This window comes from Rana temporaria, chromosome 7 (assembly GCF_905171775.1).
Source record: "Rana temporaria chromosome 7, aRanTem1.1, whole genome shotgun sequence".
Classification (NCBI taxonomy): domain Eukaryota; kingdom Metazoa; phylum Chordata; class Amphibia; order Anura; family Ranidae; genus Rana; species Rana temporaria.
In genome coordinates this window covers 6,528,277-6,547,705 of record NC_053495.1, presented here as the reverse complement: position 1 = coordinate 6,547,705, position 19,429 = coordinate 6,528,277, and the positions used below count along the sequence as shown (strand labels likewise).

Genomic DNA, 19,429 nt, shown 5'->3' with positions numbered 1-19,429 from the left:
GCGAGTTAGGAGAGTCCACAGCAGATTTGGGGGCCATGTGAGAATGTGGTTTCTGGAGGGCACTGTGGGAGGGTGAATGCCACTGTGGGAGGTTAAGAGATCTGCACCTGGCTGAAGGCAAGGCGGGTAAAGGCCTGGTGGTTGTGGAGTGAGTTATGAGAGTCAACAGGAGATTTGGTGGCCATGTAAGAATGAGGTTTCTGGAGGGCACTGTTGGAGGGTGAAGGGCAGGAGGGCACTACGGGAGGTTGGAGGGCACTACGGGAGGTTAAGAGATCTGCACCTGGCTGGAGGCAAGGCAGGTAAAGGCCTGGTGGTTGTGGAGCGAGTTATGAGAGTCCACAGCAGATTTGGGGGCCATGTGAGAATGAGGTTTCTGGAGGGCACCGTGGGAGGGTGAAGGCCACTGTGGGAGGGTGAAGGCCACTGTGGGAGGTTAAGAGATCTGCACCTGGCTGAAGGCAAGGCAGGTAAAGGCCTGGTGGTTGTGGAGTGAGTTATGAGAGTCAACAGGAGATTTGGTGGCCATGTAAGAATGAGGTTTCTGGAGGGCACTGTTGGAGGGTGAAGGGCAGGATGGCACTACGGGAGGTTGGAGGGCACTACGGGAGGTTAAGAGATCTGCACCTGGCTGGAGGCAAAGCAGGTAAAGGCCAGTTGGTTGCAGTACACCATGAGAGGTTAAGAGATCTGCACCTGGCTGGAGGCAAGGCCTGGTGGTTGTGGAGTGAGTTAGGAGAGTCTACAGCAGATTTGGTGGCCATGTTAGAATGAGGTTCCTGGAGGGCACTACGGGAGGTTGGAGGACACTACGGGAGGTTGGAGGACACTACAGGAGGTTGGAGGACACTACGGGAGGTTAAGAGATCTGCACCTGGCTGGAGACAAGACAGGTAAAGGCCTGGTGGTTGAGAACCACTTATCTAAAGTGAGGCAAAAATGTACTCAGCAGCTGAAACAAGATGTCTCTACTAAAATATCCCCATGTAAAAACTGTATACGTTTGGGTTTCCCATCACTTCCTTCCCTCGAGACAATGGTGTCCAGGACAAATAGAAGATGAATGTCTCCAGAAGGGGCACAGACAGCGATAAGATCTTGAATTGAAGTGTAGCTTCTGAACCCCAAAGGTCCTGCTGGTATAGGAGTCGCAGTGGGATTTGGACAAGGTAGGAATGGTTTCTGGATTGGCAGCTTTTGCACGCCAAGAATTTCCAGTTTCCTTGGCTTCTAACTAGATGGACCCGAGATTGAGGTGCCACAAAGAGACTTAAATCTAGAATATGAAATAATTCTAATATAAAAATCAGATAAGGGACGCTCACAAAGCCAACACACTCCGAGGGCCTGAAGACAGTATATACTGGACCAAGAGTATGCAGCATTTTAAAGAACAAGTCAAGTTTTAGGACCATGTTGCACCCAAATTTAGGGCTTAAACTAAAATGGTGTCAAGTGCACCACCCAAGCTCAAAAGAACCCCCCTCTCCGACAGCTGTTGGGTTTTTTCTCTGCAGCAGCTGTGGAAATTTAAAATGGCCCGGCTTGCAGGGCTCTCTGCCCACACAACTGCATCCGTCATTCATTCACAGAAACCTTCACCTCTCATCTATTAGCCCACCTCGATGTCCCAAAGGTACAAGAATGTTACACCTTCCCATGAAATGTACGATCCACCCAACACTGGGAAGAGAACTCAAATGGCAGTGTGCTGATGCAGATAAGAGTGTCGCAGCAATTGGATGCCAACCCTACCAATCAAAAAAGGCAAAATGTACCAACCGCAACTCCACATCAGGAGGCCCATATACAGATATGGCCAAAGGTGACAGGGCACACACAGCAAAGCATGAAAATGGAATAATGAGAGATTAAATCACTTTAGATAACCTCTTTGGGACATGCAAAGCGAGAACGATGAATAAACAAATGAACAGGGAAGATATTTGGGATTTTTTAGGTGCAGAAATAATATCAAATATATATTTAAAAATCTTTTTTATTTTGAGAAACAAAATAAAAAATGTATTAAAAGTATAACAGTTGGCAAGTACAGCATATCCCAGTATTAGCAAGACAGCACTGTAAGGTGGATTTCCCAACATGTTTCGCCTATATGTTGGGGCGAAACATGAAGGGCTTGAAGCCCAACATATGGGCGAAACATGTTGGGAAATCCACCTTACAGTGCTGTCTTGCCAATACTGGGATATACTGTACTTGCCAACTGTTATACTTTTAATACATTTTTTATTTTGTTTCTCAAAATAAAAAAAAAACGATTTTTAGATAATATATTTGATATTATTTCTGCACCTAAAAAAATAAAAATAAGTCGCAAATCTTCCCTGTTCATCTATTCAATCTAGGGATGTGGTGCCAAAATAAAGTTGGTGTTTCCACGATCAAATTTTTTTTCTGATTAAAAAAAATAACGGTCACCACCCAGAGGAACCTCTGCTAAAACTTACTATATCTACAACTCATGATACAACAGTCTGATGGTCAGTGGGAAGAATTCTCCTTACACTTATGGTCATTCGGAAGAATTACCCCTTACAGATAGAAGAAGAAAAAAAAAACAAAAGAAAAAAGAAGAAAGAAAGAAGAAGGATTTTTTTTCCCCCAGGACCGGTGCCGGACACCAACAGTGGTGCATAATTCCTGCCACAGACACCCATGATGGGGCACTATCTCTCCTATTGACGCAAATGATGCATCACTATTTCTCCTCCTATTGACCACAGGTGCTATTTACCGAATTTATCGGGGTATACCACGCGCCGGCGTATAACACGCACCCCAAGCTGAGAAGGGATGTTTAAGAAAAAAAAACGTACATTTTGGATGTCTTGCCCGGCGTCCATCGGCAGCTTTGCGCAGGGTCCGTCCTGCCTTGTCGGTGTTCGTCTGCTGTCTTGCCCGGCGTCCATCGGCGGCCTTGTCTGGCATACGTCTGCAACCTTGCGCGGGGTCCATCCAGCCTTGGTGTCCGTCTGCCGATCCGTCCAGCCTTGTCGGCGTCCGTCTGCCGATCCGTCCAGCCTTGTCGGCGTCCGTCTGCCGGGGGTTGCAGCGTTGGGTGTTTGAATTTGGCGCCTCGGTCGAGCTGTACAGAGCCGGATTTCCGGTGTGTTTGGCTCCTCTCGCGTGGCTGCGGGTGGAGCCGGATTTCCGGTGTGTTCGGCTCCTCTCGCGTGGCTGCGGGCGGAGCCTAGCGCACAGTACACTTGGCTTAGTCTTTGTCGGCGGCGCTCAGAGACAGCGCGGATCGGCTTCTCTCACGTGGCCGAGTGCGCAGTACACTCGGCCTTTGTCGGCGGCGCTCAGAGACATCGAGGATCGGCTTCTCTCACGTGGCCGAGTGCGCAGTACACTCGGCTTGGCCTTTGTCGGCGGCGCTCAGAGACAGCGAGGATCGGCTCCTCTTGCGTGGCTGCAAGCGTAGCCTAGCCGAGTGTGCAGTACACTCGGCTCGGGCTTTATTGGCGGCGCTCAAGAGACAGCGAGGATCGGCGTATAACGTGCACCCATGATTTTCCCCTGAAAAAAGTGTGTGTTATACGCCGATAAATACGGTAATTGCTTTACTCCCACTGACCACCAAGCCCTAGTCATAGTTTACTTCCACTGATGCTGGAACATGACCTACTCCCACTGTCCACATTCTGGCCCTCCTAAAGTCCAAAAGGACTGTCAGCTGGTCCTTTGTTTAGAAAGTTTAGAGACATCTGCTCTGGAGGAACCCTAGTTGAAAATGGTGGTTCTAGACAATCAATGAGGAATCATTTTCAGCCAGCGACGGTGAGTCCATAAAGGGCGCAGGAGCGCCGCCCCCCCTGTAGTCCAAGGGAGGGGGCGAGCACGACACTCCACACCAGGAAGTAAGCCTCGCATTACTGTGTGGCGTTACAGACAGAAGAACAGGAAGTGAGTATTTCTCAGAAGAAATAAGGACATTTAAAAGCAAAATGGAAGGATGAGGTAAGTGAAGGACTGCACTTTTTTCCGTCAAAAAAATTTGAGAACCAGCTCTCAATTTTTTGTTGGCGGAAATTCCGACAGGGCCTACACACGGTCGGAATTTTCGACCAAAAGCTCACATTGGACTTTTCTTGTCGGAGATTCCGACCGTATATATAATCTGTGAATGGGGGAAAGTCAGGAAGAGGACGGGACCTCCTAGCAGTGAAAAATAATTCACGCTGAGCCGGCGGATGACAGGGCGGTCCCCGCACACTGTTCAGGGACCGCCCTGTCTTTTCTCCGCTCTCCCCTAGGGGGGGATCGGATGAACACGGACCGTCTGTCCGTGTTCACCTGATCCGCCAGACGGATGGAAAAGTAGGTTTTTCCTCTGTCACACTTTGGCGGATCGGAGCGGGTTGAATGTCAGCGGGCATGTCACCGCTGACATCCGCGGCTCCATAGAGGAGCACGGAGCGCCCGTTCAAGTCCGCCTAAAAAACTGGCAGGCGGACCTGAACGGGTCGCCCGTGTGAAAGAGCCCTAAAGCTGTAGAGATTTTTTTTTTTAGCTTAACTAAAAGTTTTGAAAAAAAAAAAACACACATACTCAGCTAGGGGGATGAAGCATCGAGCCAATGCTGCATCTGTCCTCCACGGGCTCTGCAGTGAGGACTGAATGATCAAACACAGCTGATCGCTCAGTGCGGAGAGCTGTGACTGTCAGTCACCGTCCCTCTGCGCTCCCCTCCAGCGCCCACTGGAGCTACCCTGTACAAAGAATTACTGGCAAGTGTGTTCCTTCATTTCTCTGACTTTTAGGTGTAGTTTTGTTAGAGAGAAGATATCATGTAGCCTTTATCATATATAGCCCTGAAAGAACAATATCTATAAATCAAGAGGACTTTCAGCCACCGGTAAGCAGAAGGTTGTGTCGCTGTGACTGCATCTTTGCTGCACAAAGGAAAGTGTTCCAGCTTTGTGCTCAATGTCTCTTATGGCATCACTCTACCAAAGAACAACGGCCGATAAAAGTATTCCGGTCCACATCGGCCATCGGACACATCGCTCCACAAGATGAAATGTGAACCAGATCGGCAATTCATAGCAAAAAAGAAGACAGTTTTTCTAAAGATCTTTTTTTTCCCCTTTCTTCCTGCATCTATATTAAAGGTCAACTCCAGCATTCTGACCCCCCCCCCCCCAAAATAAAAATGAAAAATACATACCTCAAATGTAAATTTCTTCCAGCCGGATATGTGTGGGGTGGGGGGCTTTTTTTTTGGTATTAAAACGTGTTATTAAACCCTCCATTTAGAAAGTGAACTAGAGCAGCATAACTCTTCCCTTCCTAGGTTTACCTTCAGTTCTGTCACTTCCCTGCCATTTCTTGTTAAGATTTCGCTCGGTCCTCCGTCTCCATTTATGGCCGCTTCACACGGGCTTCAGCTTGTATAAGAGCAGTGCGAACAGCGAGCTTTGCTGAAGCTTTTAACCACTTCCACTGGCAAGGCTCAGTATATCTCTCTCTATATTCGCTCTCTCAAAAAAAAATATTATATATATATATTTTTTTTTTTGAGAGAGATAATATAGAGAGAGAGAACGAGAGATAATATAGAGAGAGAGAACGAGAGATAAGAGAGAGAGAGAGAACGAGAGATAATAGAGAGAGAGAGAGAGAGAGAGAGAGAGAACGAGAGATAAGAGAGAGAGAGAGAGAGAGAGAGAACGAGAGATAATAGAGAGAGAGAGAGAGAGAGAGAGAGAGAGAGAGAGAGAGAGAGAGAGAGAGAGAGAGAACGAGAGATAATAGAGAGAGAGAGAGAGAGAGAGAGAGATAATAGAGAGAGAGAGAGAGAGATAATAGAGAGAGAGAGAGAGAGAGAGAGAACGAGAGATAATATAGAGAGAGAGAGAGAGAGAACGAGAGTTAAAGCGGTAGTTCACCCCCCCCCCCCCCCCCGACACATTTTACCATCGAGACAGGCATTGTAGCGCGACCTGTCCCGATTTTTTTAACCCCGTACTCACCTTGTAGTCGTCCATCGTAGATTCCGGCTCCCGCGGGGAATGGGCGTGCCTATGGAGAGGGAGGATGATTGACGGCCGGCCCTGGCACGTCACTCTCCCCGAAGACAGCCGGAGTAGGTCTCGGCTCTTCACGGCGCCTGCGCACAGGCTATGCGCACGCGTCGTGAAGACCAAGCCTATTTCGGCTATTTCCGGAGAAGCGTGACGCGCCAGAGCCGGCCGTCAATCATCCTCCGTCTCCATAGGCACGCCCATTCCCCGGAATCTTCGATGGACGACTACAAGGTGAGTACGGCGGTAAAAAATTCGGGACAGGCATACTGTAGCTTGCGCTACAATGCCTGATTTTAAGGTAAAATAAAAAAAAAAAAAAATTTTCCCGTCGATAGGGTGAACCCCCGCTTTAATATATAGAGAGAGAGAGAGAGAACGAGAGATAATATAGAGAGAGAGAGAGAGAACGAGAGATAATATAGAGAGAGAGAGAGAGAGAGAGAAAAAGAGAGATAATATAGAGAGAGATAATATAGAGAGAGAAAGAGAGATAATATAGAGAGAGAGAGAGAGAGAAAAAGAGATAAGAAAGAGAGAGAGAGAGAAAAAGAGATAATATAGAGAGAGAGAAAAAGAGATAATATAGAGAGAGGGAGAGATAATATAGAGAGAGATAATATAGAGAGAGAGAAAGAGAGATAATATAGAGAGAGAGAGAGAGAGAAAAAGAGATAAGAGAGAGAGAGAGAGAGAAAAAGAGATAATATAGAGAGAGAGAAAAAGAGATAATATAGAGAGAGAGAAAAAGAGATAATATAGAGAGAGGGAGAGATAATATAGAGAGAGATAATATAGAGAAAAAGAGAGATTATATATATATATATATATATATATATATAGATAGATAGATAGATAGATAGATAGATAGATAGATAGATAGATAGATAGATAGATAGATAGATAGATAGATAGATAGAGAGAGAGAGAGAGAGAGAGAGATTCTTCAGCAGTGCATTGCAGGTGGTATAGCCATGCTGTCCCATTGATTTCAATGGGCAGCAGCGGTGGAGGAGTAGTAAACACACCGCTCCAAAGGTGCGATTTACTGTCCTAGCGCACCGCTCTGTTGTGAAATCGCTAAGGCTTTCACACTGGAGACAATGGAGCAGCTTTTTAAAGGTGGATTGCAGGCGCCATTTCTAACGCTATAGCGCCTGCAATACACCCTCAGTGTAAAAGGGGTCTAAAAAGCTACATCAAAACTTGCTAAAGCTCTGCAAATGCTTTGTAAAAGCTTGCCGTTCACACTGCACTTACACAATCAGGCCTTAGGGTGGCTACATTGCCCTTTAGGGTCCCTTCGGAGCCCCGCTGTAGACACACTTACGAGCATGCTCCACCCCGAAGTGCTGATGCTCTGAGCCGACACAAACAGGCCACTTTGAAGGCTTAGGAATGTAAGCCGCTCCTCCACTGCCCAACTGGAAGTTCAGGGAAGTGGTACTGGGGAGATACGGAGCGAGCAGCTGAAATATGCTATAAATTCTCATAAAAAAAAAAAAAAAAAAAAAAAAAAGAAGAAAGGAGGGTTTAATACCACTTTAAGTGGTCCTCACTGCTAGATAGAATGGTGCTCAAGCCGTGTCATGTGAGCGCCATCTTATGGACTGTGAGCCCAGGTGGAGTGATGGGGGGGCGTGTCTATGACAGCCTGGGCTCACAGGAAGCGAGTTGAATGATGCTGGATGTCATTCAACCTAGAAGAGAATTGGAAGAAGAGTGTCTGCTAGGGACAGCGCTGGACAGTAGGTGAGTATTGCACCGAGCGGATTTTTTTCTTTTATCTAATGCAGAATAAATAAAATTTGACTTTATTTATTAAGGCTGGAGTTGGCCTTTAACGCTACTTTAGCTGATGGTTCCCTCTCTACCCCCCATGTACTTTGTCTATAAAGGCACAGAGCCGTTTCCTGGTGGCACGCCATGGAGAACTCTGCAGCCACAGACACAGGCAGTGTGTAGCCGTGTGCTTCCATCACACGCATGTTCAGTGTGTGGCACACAAAAGATACACAAGTGTGCCAGTCGCAGTTGCCCCAGCACAATTGTTAACCCTCTGCGAGTGCCACCTGAATCCCTGTCCCCCCCCATTTCCCGCCGCCCCCCTCCTCCTGTCCATCCTTCCACAGCAGCGCAGAACCGGTGGATTAAGCAACCTTGTTGGCTTCCATGCATCCGACGGCCTCTTCCACGAGGGAAAACTCCACGCAGACAGAGCCGAGGCTGTAACCTGGGGACAGCATGTGATACAGACGGGACGCCAGTTAGTATGACATGAAGAAAACAGGAGCAGTCATAAAAAATACACAGCCCTCCCAAAGAAACATTGTAAATCATTTGATCCTTAGGGGGTCACATAACATGCAACTGAGAATTACCATACAGAAAAGATGTTTGAACAAAAGAGCTGGACTGAGATCTACAAGAAAATGGACATCTAAGAGACCTTTGCATTACCTCGAGTACCACAAAAATAAAACCTTTGAAGCTGAAGAACAAAAAAAACAGTACAGATCAATATCTGCTCTAAAAGGCAAGAACAGAAAAATAAATAGGTTTGTGAATAGTGTGAGGGAAGCCGATATGGATAACTACCGTATTTATCGGCGTATATCGCGCACTTTTTTCCCCTTAAAACAAGGGGAAAATCGTGGGTGCGCGATATACGTCGATAGCTGCTTCCCGCGCTCAGTTTGAATGGAGCCGCCGACATATACCGAGTGCAGTACACTCGGGTACATTCGGCTAGGCTCGGGTTCGCTCGTGCTCACGCATAAACGTCACAGAGCGTGAGCGAAGCCGAGCCTTGCCGAATGTACCCGAGTGTACTGCACTCGGTATATGTCGGCGGAGGCGATGGAACTGAGCGCGGGAAGCGAGGACTCAACTTGAGGCGCGTGCTGGAGAAGCCGGGAGGACACCACCGAGGCCGCAGACGGACACCGGACCAGACGATGGACGCTGGGCAAGACACCAAAACTGTAAGTAATAAAATCTTATAACATTTTTTTTACAGGAATTTCAGGGCAACTTTAGGGGTGCGAGCTATACGTGGGAGCGCGCTATACCCCAATAAATACGGTATATCCATGCATGGAGCAAATTCTCACTGGCCATCATTTAGGCAACAATCTAAAGCCTCGTACACACAGTCAAACGTCCATCCAACAAATCCGTGGAATTTTGTCTGAAGGGCGTTGGCCGTAAACGTATTCTGCATTCAGCCAACACACACGAAACTACATGTTTTTTTTCAGCTCTTTAGCGCCACCCTTTGGGCAACTTCTGCCAAGGTTATCTTATGGTTAGCATTGGTTCGGAGCATGCGTACTTCAGATTTTAGTCCGAAGGTTTTGTGTACACACGTTGGTTTAATCCGACAAAACACATTTGTTGTTGGAAAATTTGAGAGCATGACCAGCCAACATTTGTTGTCAGAAATTCCGACAATTGTCCGATGGAGCGTACAGATGGTCGGATAATCCAACAAAACACGGCCATCACACAATTGTTGGAAAATCCGATCGTGTGTACGGGCGTTAAAGCGGGGGTTCACCCAAAAAAATTTTTTTTAACATTACATTCAGCCGAGTTGTCAGAATGACAATCGGACATTTTTTATTTTATTTTATCCCCGTACATACCGTATTTTCACCGCCGCTTCAGGGTATGTCTTCTGCGGGACTGGGCGTTCCCAATTGATTGACATGCTTCCGACCATCGCATACAGCGTCTCACGAGTTGCCGAACGTCGGTGCGCAGGTGCCGTAGAGAGCCGACTCGCAGTCCGGCTTCTTTCGGCAACTTGTGACACGCTGTATGCTATGGTCGGAAGCCTGTCAATCAATTAGGAACGCCCAGAAGCCCGGAAGCGGCGGTGAAAATACGGTATGTACGGGGATAAAATAAAATAAAAAACGTCCGATTGTCATTCTGACAACTCGGCTGAATGCAATGTTAAAAATGTTTTTTGGGTGAACCCCCGCTTTAAGAAGCGCCTGTAAGCTCCATGGACACCCCGGGCCATCGTTTCCAACCAGAGATCCATGGAAGGTCTACTAAGGTTCCTCCTGGAGGTTTCCAGAGGTTCCTTGGGCAATGAGCAAATGTTCTACCTACACTGACCACCAAACGCAAGGGCGTCATTTTCCACTTACCACCAATGTAAAGGGAATCTTCTACATTGATCACATCAGGTGTTTTATGATCTGCCTTTCTTTTCTGCTTTTATTCAATTTCAAGATTTTCCTAAAGATGTTTTTGTTTATGCTGGGTACACTACATTGCTTTTATTTCAATCTTTCTTCAAAGTGGTTTTAAAGCCTCAAGTTTGTTTTAACCTGAATGCGTTCTCTGCATTAAAAGAGAAGAATCATACTTAACTAGGTGGATGCTGCATTCCCCGCAGGCCCCAAGACCGAGAAGCGAGCGATCAACCACCGCCGATTGCTCGGTTCATAGAGCACCCTGAGCAGAGAGCTGGTGACTATCAGTCACCACTCTCTGCTGCCCCCCCCCCCCCCCTCGGCTGAAGAGGCTGAGCTGGGTGCCGGTCCAGGTATATGCCCAGAACCTGACCGTATGGTCACAACCTTTCCCGAGCCTGGACTTGCTCTGTGACGTCACCCGACAGCGGGCTTCAGTTCGCAGTCTGCTGAAAATGGACTGCACTCTTGTGATCCACAGTAGTACAGCCAAATGAGCTTTGGTTGTACTTCTCCTTTAAAAGGTTAAAAAAAAAAAAAAAAAAACTTCCGTCTCAGATCCCCCTCCTCCTCATACTTACTTGTGCCCGATCTCAATCCAGCGATTGCTCTCTCCTTTCTCACAGGGCAGACTGATAGCAGCTAGGGCTTCACTGTGTGTATATAGATGCAGCCAGTAGGATTTGAGAACAAGCCTACATAAGTACCCTGGATTGCTGGGGGGGTGTTTGCCAGAAAAACTGTTGGCGGGGGACTCGAGAAGAAGAGGATTGGGGCTGCTCTGTGCAAAACCATAAAACAGAGCAGGCAAGTACATATTTTTATTTTTTTAAACCCTGAACCTTTACTATCACCTCAACGTACCATGAGCTGTTGGGCAAACTCCCTTTTTAATAGGTGTTCCCCGGGTCCTGAAAGTTTTTTTTTTTTTTTTTAAGGGTCCCTCAGGGGTAAGAAGGATGTTAGGCACAAAGCAAAGTCATGGTCAGTGTAGCCATGAACAAGGCTTTGCCAATCATTTAAAGCATCCTGTAAACTGCAAAAAAATAAAAAATAAAATATTCTGGTTTTGTTAATATTTAATAAGATCTTGCTTGTAGATAAAAAAAGAATAAACGCAGTTCTAGCAGAACGGTTGATATTTCCAATCATAAGAGACAGAATGCGGTGAAGTATTCGATACGCTGGACACACACGATGCTGATAAAAGTCTTAATAGATGTCAGCGCTACTCAACTGGGTAGAAGGGCGATATGCAGTGCTCTTGCCCCAGGGGTGGGGGGGATTTCAAAGACTGCATTCACATCTATGCGCAGCCATTAAAGCGCTGCAGAAAAGAAACCAGTAAGACAATGGCATAATGTGCTAGTATGCACTGCATACTAGCACACTATGAAATACTTACCTTGGAACGAAGCCCTTGCAGTGGCCGCCGATCCTCTGTCCTCAGCACCCCTATATGAAGAATTGATTTGTGCATCGCATGAATCTATCCATGCATCTTGCCCCTTTCAAGCATGTGAATCACAGCGAGGGGGGGGGTGGGGGTGGTTTAAGCACCCGATTAGAGCCATAGGGTGGGCTCGTGGCACAGAGCATTGCGCCATGAGCCCACCCAAATATTACAACAGTGAATGACAATTCGCTGTTGTAACACCGATCCTCAATCCGGCCAATCAGAAGCGTGCGAGACCCATTTTCTGATTGGCCGAAAAAGACTCCCGATTGGCCGCTAAAAAGAGAGAAGAAATGGAAGCCGCCTTGGAGATTAGGGAAACAGAAGACCGCAGAGCATGGGAAGCGGTGATGAGGAAAGTACAACTGACCGTTCCAACGACAGGGGGGTGGGGGAATTGTGTCATACTATTTGAAGCCCCCCCCCCCCCCATAAAAATTCCACCGACCACCACTGATCATGGTTATAAACTTGCAACACTTGTCTACACCAGGAAATATTAGGAGTTTATCTCCAGGGAGAAACTTTTATCTTTAACAACCTCGTCATATTCAGAATTTGCACAAGGAGTGATTTAGTCCACTTCATAACCAAATTAAAAGTACATGAGCCACAGTAACATTATCAGACCGTTAATAATAGGAACAACCAATCACTGCAAGCATATTATTTACAATAAGCTTTAATAGCAGCAGTTGAGGATTGTTTCTTTTACAATTTTCTGGCATTCTCTCATCATATCTGGGGGGAGATTGGTAGCATTATATATCAGACACAGACTCCTCAGGGGGACGGGGGATTCCTGTACATCTCTGTCCTAGTCTAGACTCTGCCGATAGCAAACACAGTACAATACCGGGCGATAGCAGAGGCAGGAAAATACAAAATAAAGGCGACGGTCACTGGGGGGGAAAGGAGCAAACTGCTGCAAGCAGAAATGATGGCGCCCAACCTACAGCAACTGCCAAACCTTCCTCTCACGGCCAAATCAAAGCTTCAGGGAGAAGAAACAGCCAGATTGCTGATTTTGTGTACAGAGCTCTGCGTTCTGTGACTGGCCACAGTCAAATCAGGTTTAATTCAAAATCATTGGCTGAAACCTGTGCCGTGTCCAATCACAGGTCACGCACCCCAAACTCATAACTAGTCCAGAAACGTACACCAAGACCCCTTTCACACTGGGGCGTTTTTCATGCGCTTTATCGTTAAAAAAGCGCCTGAAAGAAGCTGCATCTGCAATCCCAATGTGAAAGCCTGAGTGCTTTCACACTGAGGCGCTGACCTGGCATGGCGTCAAAAAAAATAATAATCCTGCAAGCAGCTTCTTTGCAGCGCTTTAGGAGCTTTTTTTTTAAAGCCAAAGCACCTGAAAAATGCCCCAGTGTGAAAAGGGTCTTAGCTGCGCTTTACCAGCGTTTTTCAGGCAGTGTGAAAGGGCTCTGAAAGCACTTGTGGCTTTCACATTGGGATTGCAGATGAGGCTTCTTTCAGGCTTTTTTTTTTTTGCGCTAAAGCGCCTAAAAAAACTACCCCAGTGGGAAAGGGGTCTTAGGATGCTGATCCTGCACCTGTCACCCGCTCTCTGTAAATCTACAGCAAGTGATTAAACTATTCCGCCCCTCCTGTGCATTCCCAATGGTAGGCCAATAGGAATGTGTGTGGGTGGGTTCCCGATGTCATTCCATTACTACCCTAATGTGCCAGGAGTATCTGTCCTTGGTACCTGAAGGTGACAGAAAGATTTAGAAGGCTGCTGCAAGTACATGCGCCTGCAGCTGTCTGCACTTCCTGTCTGCAGCAGTTTACCTTACTGAAAGAATCTTTTTTTATAGCTTTTAATGGCAAATTCAGCCCGGGTCTCTTCTGGCATATTTTTGCTTTCATAGGAGCACCATTTACGTCTGAAGAAGAGACTCCAAGATGTTCTGAAGCTTTAGGGCTTCATTCACACCGCTACTGCCAGGCCTGCATTAATAGGACATTTCTAAAAGCATATAAAAAGATAAGGTAAAGCTTAGGTGCCATCAATTTATCTGCGTTTAGAAAAAAATGTAATTCTGAGCGCTCAGGAAAAAAAGTGATCTGGGAAGCATAAAAAGTTGTCTGCACTTCCAAGGACACTGCACTTTAGAAAAGGTGAAGGCAGGCGGCGTGCCAGTGTGAAGGAGGCCCTACGGGTAACAATATACTCCACTAGGAAGTTATATTCTCCTGCCCAAGGACCCCACTAGGTGAGGACAGTTCAGCTCATTTGCACTTCAATCTAATAGCAGGCAGAAAACTGTACACTCACCTGGAAGGTATCCGATGAGGTTCACGCTGGTCTCCGGCAGGTTGTGCGCACTTCTGAGCGCGCACAGGATCTGTGGGAGAAAAAGACAATGAGAAGACGGAAAAAACAAAGCCATATCCTTCGTGTCTACTGAGCTAAGCTCTCTAAACCCTCCACCTATCCGGTCTGAGCAATGAGATGATTGCTTAAAGTCACTAATATAGGACCTCACTTGCCCCAACACACTGCTGTATACTGAGCCAAGCTCCCTAAATACCCCGAGACTGAGAGCTCCCAACAACTGCCCCACCTACCCGGTCTGAGCAATGAGATGAGACAGAGCTCCCAACAACTGCCCCACCTACCCGGTCTGAGCAATGAGATGAGACAGAGCTCCCAACAACTGCCCCACCTACCCGGTCTGAGCAATAAGATGAGACTAAGAGCTCCCAACAACTGCCCCACCTACCCGGTCTAAGCAATAAGATGAGACTAAGAGCTCCCAACAACTGCCCCACCTACCCGGTCTGAGCAATGAGATGAGACTGAGAGCTCCCAACAACTGCCCCACCTACCCGGTCTGAGCAATGAGATGAGACTGAGAGCTCCCAACAACTGCCCCACCTACCCTGTCTAAACAACAACATCACTAAGGATGGTACCCCACCGCTGTACACGTGACACCAATTTAATAACTTACTCGGACCAACACATGGCTCCATTCTGAGTATATAGTGAACTAAGCTCCCTAAATACCAATAGAGCTTCCACAACAGTCCAACCTACCCTATCTAAACAACATTACTATACTGACAATTCCCCCCACCCCACTGTACCATATAGGACAGGGGTCTCCAAACTGCGGCCCGAGGGCCAGATGTTGGCCTTTATCCGGCCCTTGGGGCAAAATTACCTTATAGGACATCAAATCATTAAATTCATTATCTCACCTGCGCTAACACACCAATATATCCCGTTTGTAAAGTGAACTAAGCTCCCCAAATACCCCGACAGCTGCCCATAACTGGACAACAGTCCAACCTACCCTGTCTGAATAACATTACTATACTGACGATTCCCCCCCCCCCCCCAACTGTACATTATAGGGCATTAAATCACCAATTCAGTATCTCTTCTGGGCTAACACACTGCTGTATCCCGTTTGTAAACTGAACTAAGCTCCCTAAATACCCCGAGAGTTGCCCATAACTGCCTGACCTATCCTGTCGGAGTAATGACATTACTGTAAAGGATGGTACCCCATATGGCTGTACCCTTGTATGAAACTAATCAGTCATTTAATCTCTTACTTGCACTAAGTACCAGTGCCGCCGCCCCACCCTCCCCTCAACTGTACTGATATTAGTCACTAATACACAGCTTCGGCTGCTCTACCACCACAGAAACCTATCCACACAATACTTTCCATTATTCTATCCAAGTACAGTTAACCCTCGGATTGCGAGTAACGCGGTTAACGAGCGTTTCGCAATAGGAGCACTGTATTTTTTTTTAAAATCCTGACTCTGCGGTGCCCCCCCCTCACCTCTGGCCACATGCGGTATTGCACGCCATTAAAGTCAATGCAGAACAAATTAATTTTAATTTTCATTGACTTCTATGGGGAAACTCGCTTTGATATGCGAGTGCTTTGGATGACGAGCGTTCTCCTGGAACGGATTATCCTCGTAATCCAAGGTTCCACTGTACTATCAGAATCAAGTTCCCTGACTGAGGCTCAGTTCACACTGTTTCTTTCCAAACGATCTTCGGCTTCCAAAGTCCTTTTTTTTCAACTTGAGGAAGTCATGTGGACATTGGGCGAAATGTGTCGGGTGGAGCTAGTGACGTCATCACGCAAACTGGAAGCGGCGCTGTATGTAGTAATACTGAGGTGAAGCGAATGTCTTGGGTCCTTAAGGGATCAAGTCCATCCTTACATTCCGATGTCCTTTCAGCAGACCTATGAGTGGACTCCCCCCAAGGCATCAAGAGCGTCCTTGACCTCCGCTACGAGGAAATCGGTATATTCTGCACAGGTGCTGCACCAAGGATGCATAGACAGTAGGCCTTGCGTTGATCACCGCCTCCTCAGATGGTCACATTGTGTTATCAATATTGTTTTGCCGTTCGCAACAATCCCGTCTACACCATAAGGGCTCCGTCGTCTTCCTTCTTTTTTCTGTAGATGTCCGATGCAAAAAACTCTCATTAGGTAGGAAGACCTTCTTTGAACATACAACACGGGGAACCATAATAAAGATGGGCTACACTGCACTATGGCGTGGTCCTCTTCAGACAGGTACGAGGAAGGAAATAAGAACACAGGGGCCCCGGATCACCATACGACCATCAGTCTGATCTATGCAGATGAAGAGCCGGAATTTGGTGGACTTTGGTGTTCAGGGTTCCATAGATCAATTGCTGTCGGCAGTTCAGGCTTCTGCTGCCTAATACTATTGGGTGCATACTGCACTGAGCATGTGCAGATCTTTATGGACATTACATACAGTCGTGCTCAAAAATTTGCATCCTCTGGCAGAAATGGTGACATTTTGGCAGACATTGAAAATCTGACTGATCATGCCAAAAAACTGTAACTGTCTTACTCAAGGATAGTGATGATATGAAGCCAATTATGTACACTATATTGCCAAAAGTATTGGGACGCCTGCCTTTATACACACACATGAACTTTAATGACATCCCAGTCTTGGTCTGTAGGGTTCAATATTGAGTTGGCCCCGCCCTTTGCAGCTATAACAGCTTCACCTCTTCTGGGAATGCCGTCCACAAGGTTTAGAAGGGTGTCTGTAAGAAGGTTTGACCATTCTTCCAGAAGGGCATTTGTGAAAAACTACCTGTAACAGAATGGCCCTGGACACCCAGAGACTTTGGAAGGATGGGGGGGTACTCCTGTGCCAGCGTCACTAATGACTCTTGGGTCTAGGGTCATCCTATGCCCCTTTTGGGCATAGAGTGACTGAGAAATATTAATTTTAAATTACATGAGATGGGACATTACTGATAATTCATGTTTTGCAGGATATCTTGGAATATTACAAGTTGTTAAAGTTTGACTCCGAATGGAGTGTTTTCATTCAATGGGGGGGGGGGGGGGAAACATGCTTTTGAGGTGTTAATTGCGTCTGTTCCTAGACATTCCATTGTGAGATGCTAATTAAGTCTGTAAAGGTCAGATGTCTAGCTTTTAGGTGTTAATTCAGCCTTGTTCCCAAGACCCTTCTCTATGTATGCTAATACTGTTTTGTGTGTGGAATGTACTTGTCAACTGTAGTAATTAGGTCATGTTAATTATGTCAGATCGGTGCCAAAACGTCTGACATAGGAATGTGTATTATGCAGGTGAATCGCTTATTGGCGGAGTCCGAACATCTGGGGGATAATTAACTCCTCTGAATGTCATTATCTAAAAGAATGTGATTGAAGCCCCACTGTGTGATGTGTGGGTGGAGAGTTTCTTTGATTAACTGTAACATGCCTGTACTGTATATAAGAGAGCTAACCATTAAAGCATTGGTTCATTCATTTGATACAGAACACAGAGCGTATGTCTCGTCTTTCTGAGGGAATTCTTATGGATCGTGTCTGCTGGCTTGTCGGATAAGCGGTCGTGGGGCGATGGAATGGAATATCGTAAACGGTGGTGACCATTACACTACCCCACACCATATTCACCCCCCCTCCCTTACACCAAATGATTTGGACCAGTGCACAAAGCAAGGTCCATAAAGACATGGATGAGTGAGTTTGGAGTGGAGGAACTTGACTGGCCTGCCTCAATCTGATAGAAGACCTCTGGGATAAATTAGAGCGAAGACTGCGTTCCAGGCCTTCTAGTTCAACATCAGTGCCTGACCTCACAAATGCTCTTCTGGAAGAATGGTCAAACATTCCCATAGACACCCTCCTAAACCTTGTGGACGGCTTTCCCAGAAGACTTAAAGCTGTTATAGCTGCAAAGGGCGGGGCCAACTCAATATTGAAGCCTACGGACTAAGACTGGATGCCATTAAAGATCGTGTGCGTGTAAAGGCAGGCGTCCCAATACTTTTGGTAATATAGTGTAGTAGTTTGGCTCCTTATTAAATCATAACAACAGAAATTCCCCCAAATGGCACTAATGAAAAGTTTCCATCCCCTGCAATGTTTGTCCTTGGCACAGACACACAAGGTGACACACACGGGTTACAATGGCAATTTAAGGGTAATTTTCCACATCTGTGGCTTTCGAAAATGAACTTAGTGTCTGTGCATAAATAGTCAATGAGTTTGTTGACTCTTACGTTGATGTACTGAGCAGGATAGATAATGAAAAGCAAAAAATAACTATCAAAAGACCTGCGTAACAAGGCAATGGAACTTTATAAAAAAGGATATCCAAAGCCTTGAATATGCCAGTCAGTATTGTTCAATCACCTATTAGGAAGTGGAAAATTCTAGACCAAAAAAACTGCAGCCACAACTGCCAGAATTGTTTGGTTGCTCTGGAAAAAGACGGTGTTGGTTGCATTCAGATCGCTCTTCAAAGAGCACTGGGGAGGCAGTAAGGAGGCTTAGTATTGTTGGGGTGCATGCAGAGTGACCCCATTCACTTGGGTGGGCCGGCACTATGCCTTCAGAAAGTGACATGGGTTATATTTCTTTCTGCGGCTTTCCACGCTACTAAAATTGTATGTTTTATTAAACAAAACACTATCTCCCTTCCTTGCAGAGCTTAACCTAGCTGAGCCGTATTTGAGGTCTCCCTGTGCCCCCCCAACCTACCTCTTCCCGAGAGGCTCCAGTGGGAAGACCCTCCAGCCAGATGACCTTCGTAGCCCCTTCAGGTATGGGTGTCCTGCGATAGTCCTTATCCTGGTGGAGAAAATATAATTGAATAAGACACAGTTCTTACCCCACAAAAATACAAAACGTAAAATTAACCACTCGACGATTAAAGTCAGCTGCTGACTTTTAATTGTTTAAACCAGGGATATGCAATTAGCGGACCTCCAGCGGTTGCAAAACTACAAGTCCCATCATGCCTCTGCATCTGGGTGTCATGCTTGTGGCTGTCAGTCTTGCTACGCCTCATGGGAAACTTGTAGTTCTGCAACAGCTGGAGGTCCGCGAATTGCATATCCCTGGTTTAAACAGTCTGATCTCTTTAATTAAGGCACGGCACAGGAAGGGAAGGAGCCCTGCCCAAAAGCACGGGGAAGGGAGGGGCCCTGCCCAAAGGCACGGGAAGGGGAGGGGCCCTGCCCAAAGGCACGGCACAGGAAAGGGAGGAGCCCTGCCCAAAGGCACGGCACAGGAAAGGGAGGAGCCCTGCCCAAAGGCACGGCACAGGAAAGGGAGGAGCCCTGCCCAAAGGCACGGCACAGGAAGGGGAGGAGCCCTGCCCAAAGGCACGGCACAGGAAGAGGACGACCACTCA

The 19,429-nt window shown here is 46.7% G+C and overlaps 1 protein-coding gene across 1 annotated transcript in view; it reads right to left on the bottom strand.

The window, feature by feature from the left end:
• Positions 1-19,429, bottom strand: part of LOC120944980 (RNA-binding protein 6-like) — a 53,910-nt gene that overhangs the window by 26,415 nt on the left and 8,066 nt on the right. The window contains exons 4-6 of the mRNA XM_040358783.1: positions 18,775-18,864; positions 14,008-14,077; positions 8,210-8,283 (exon numbers count right to left, since the gene is read on the bottom strand). Coding sequence (XP_040214717.1) covers positions 8,210-8,283; positions 14,008-14,077; positions 18,775-18,864 — 234 coding nt within the window. The remainder of the gene's footprint in view (positions 1-8,209; positions 8,284-14,007; positions 14,078-18,774; positions 18,865-19,429) is intronic.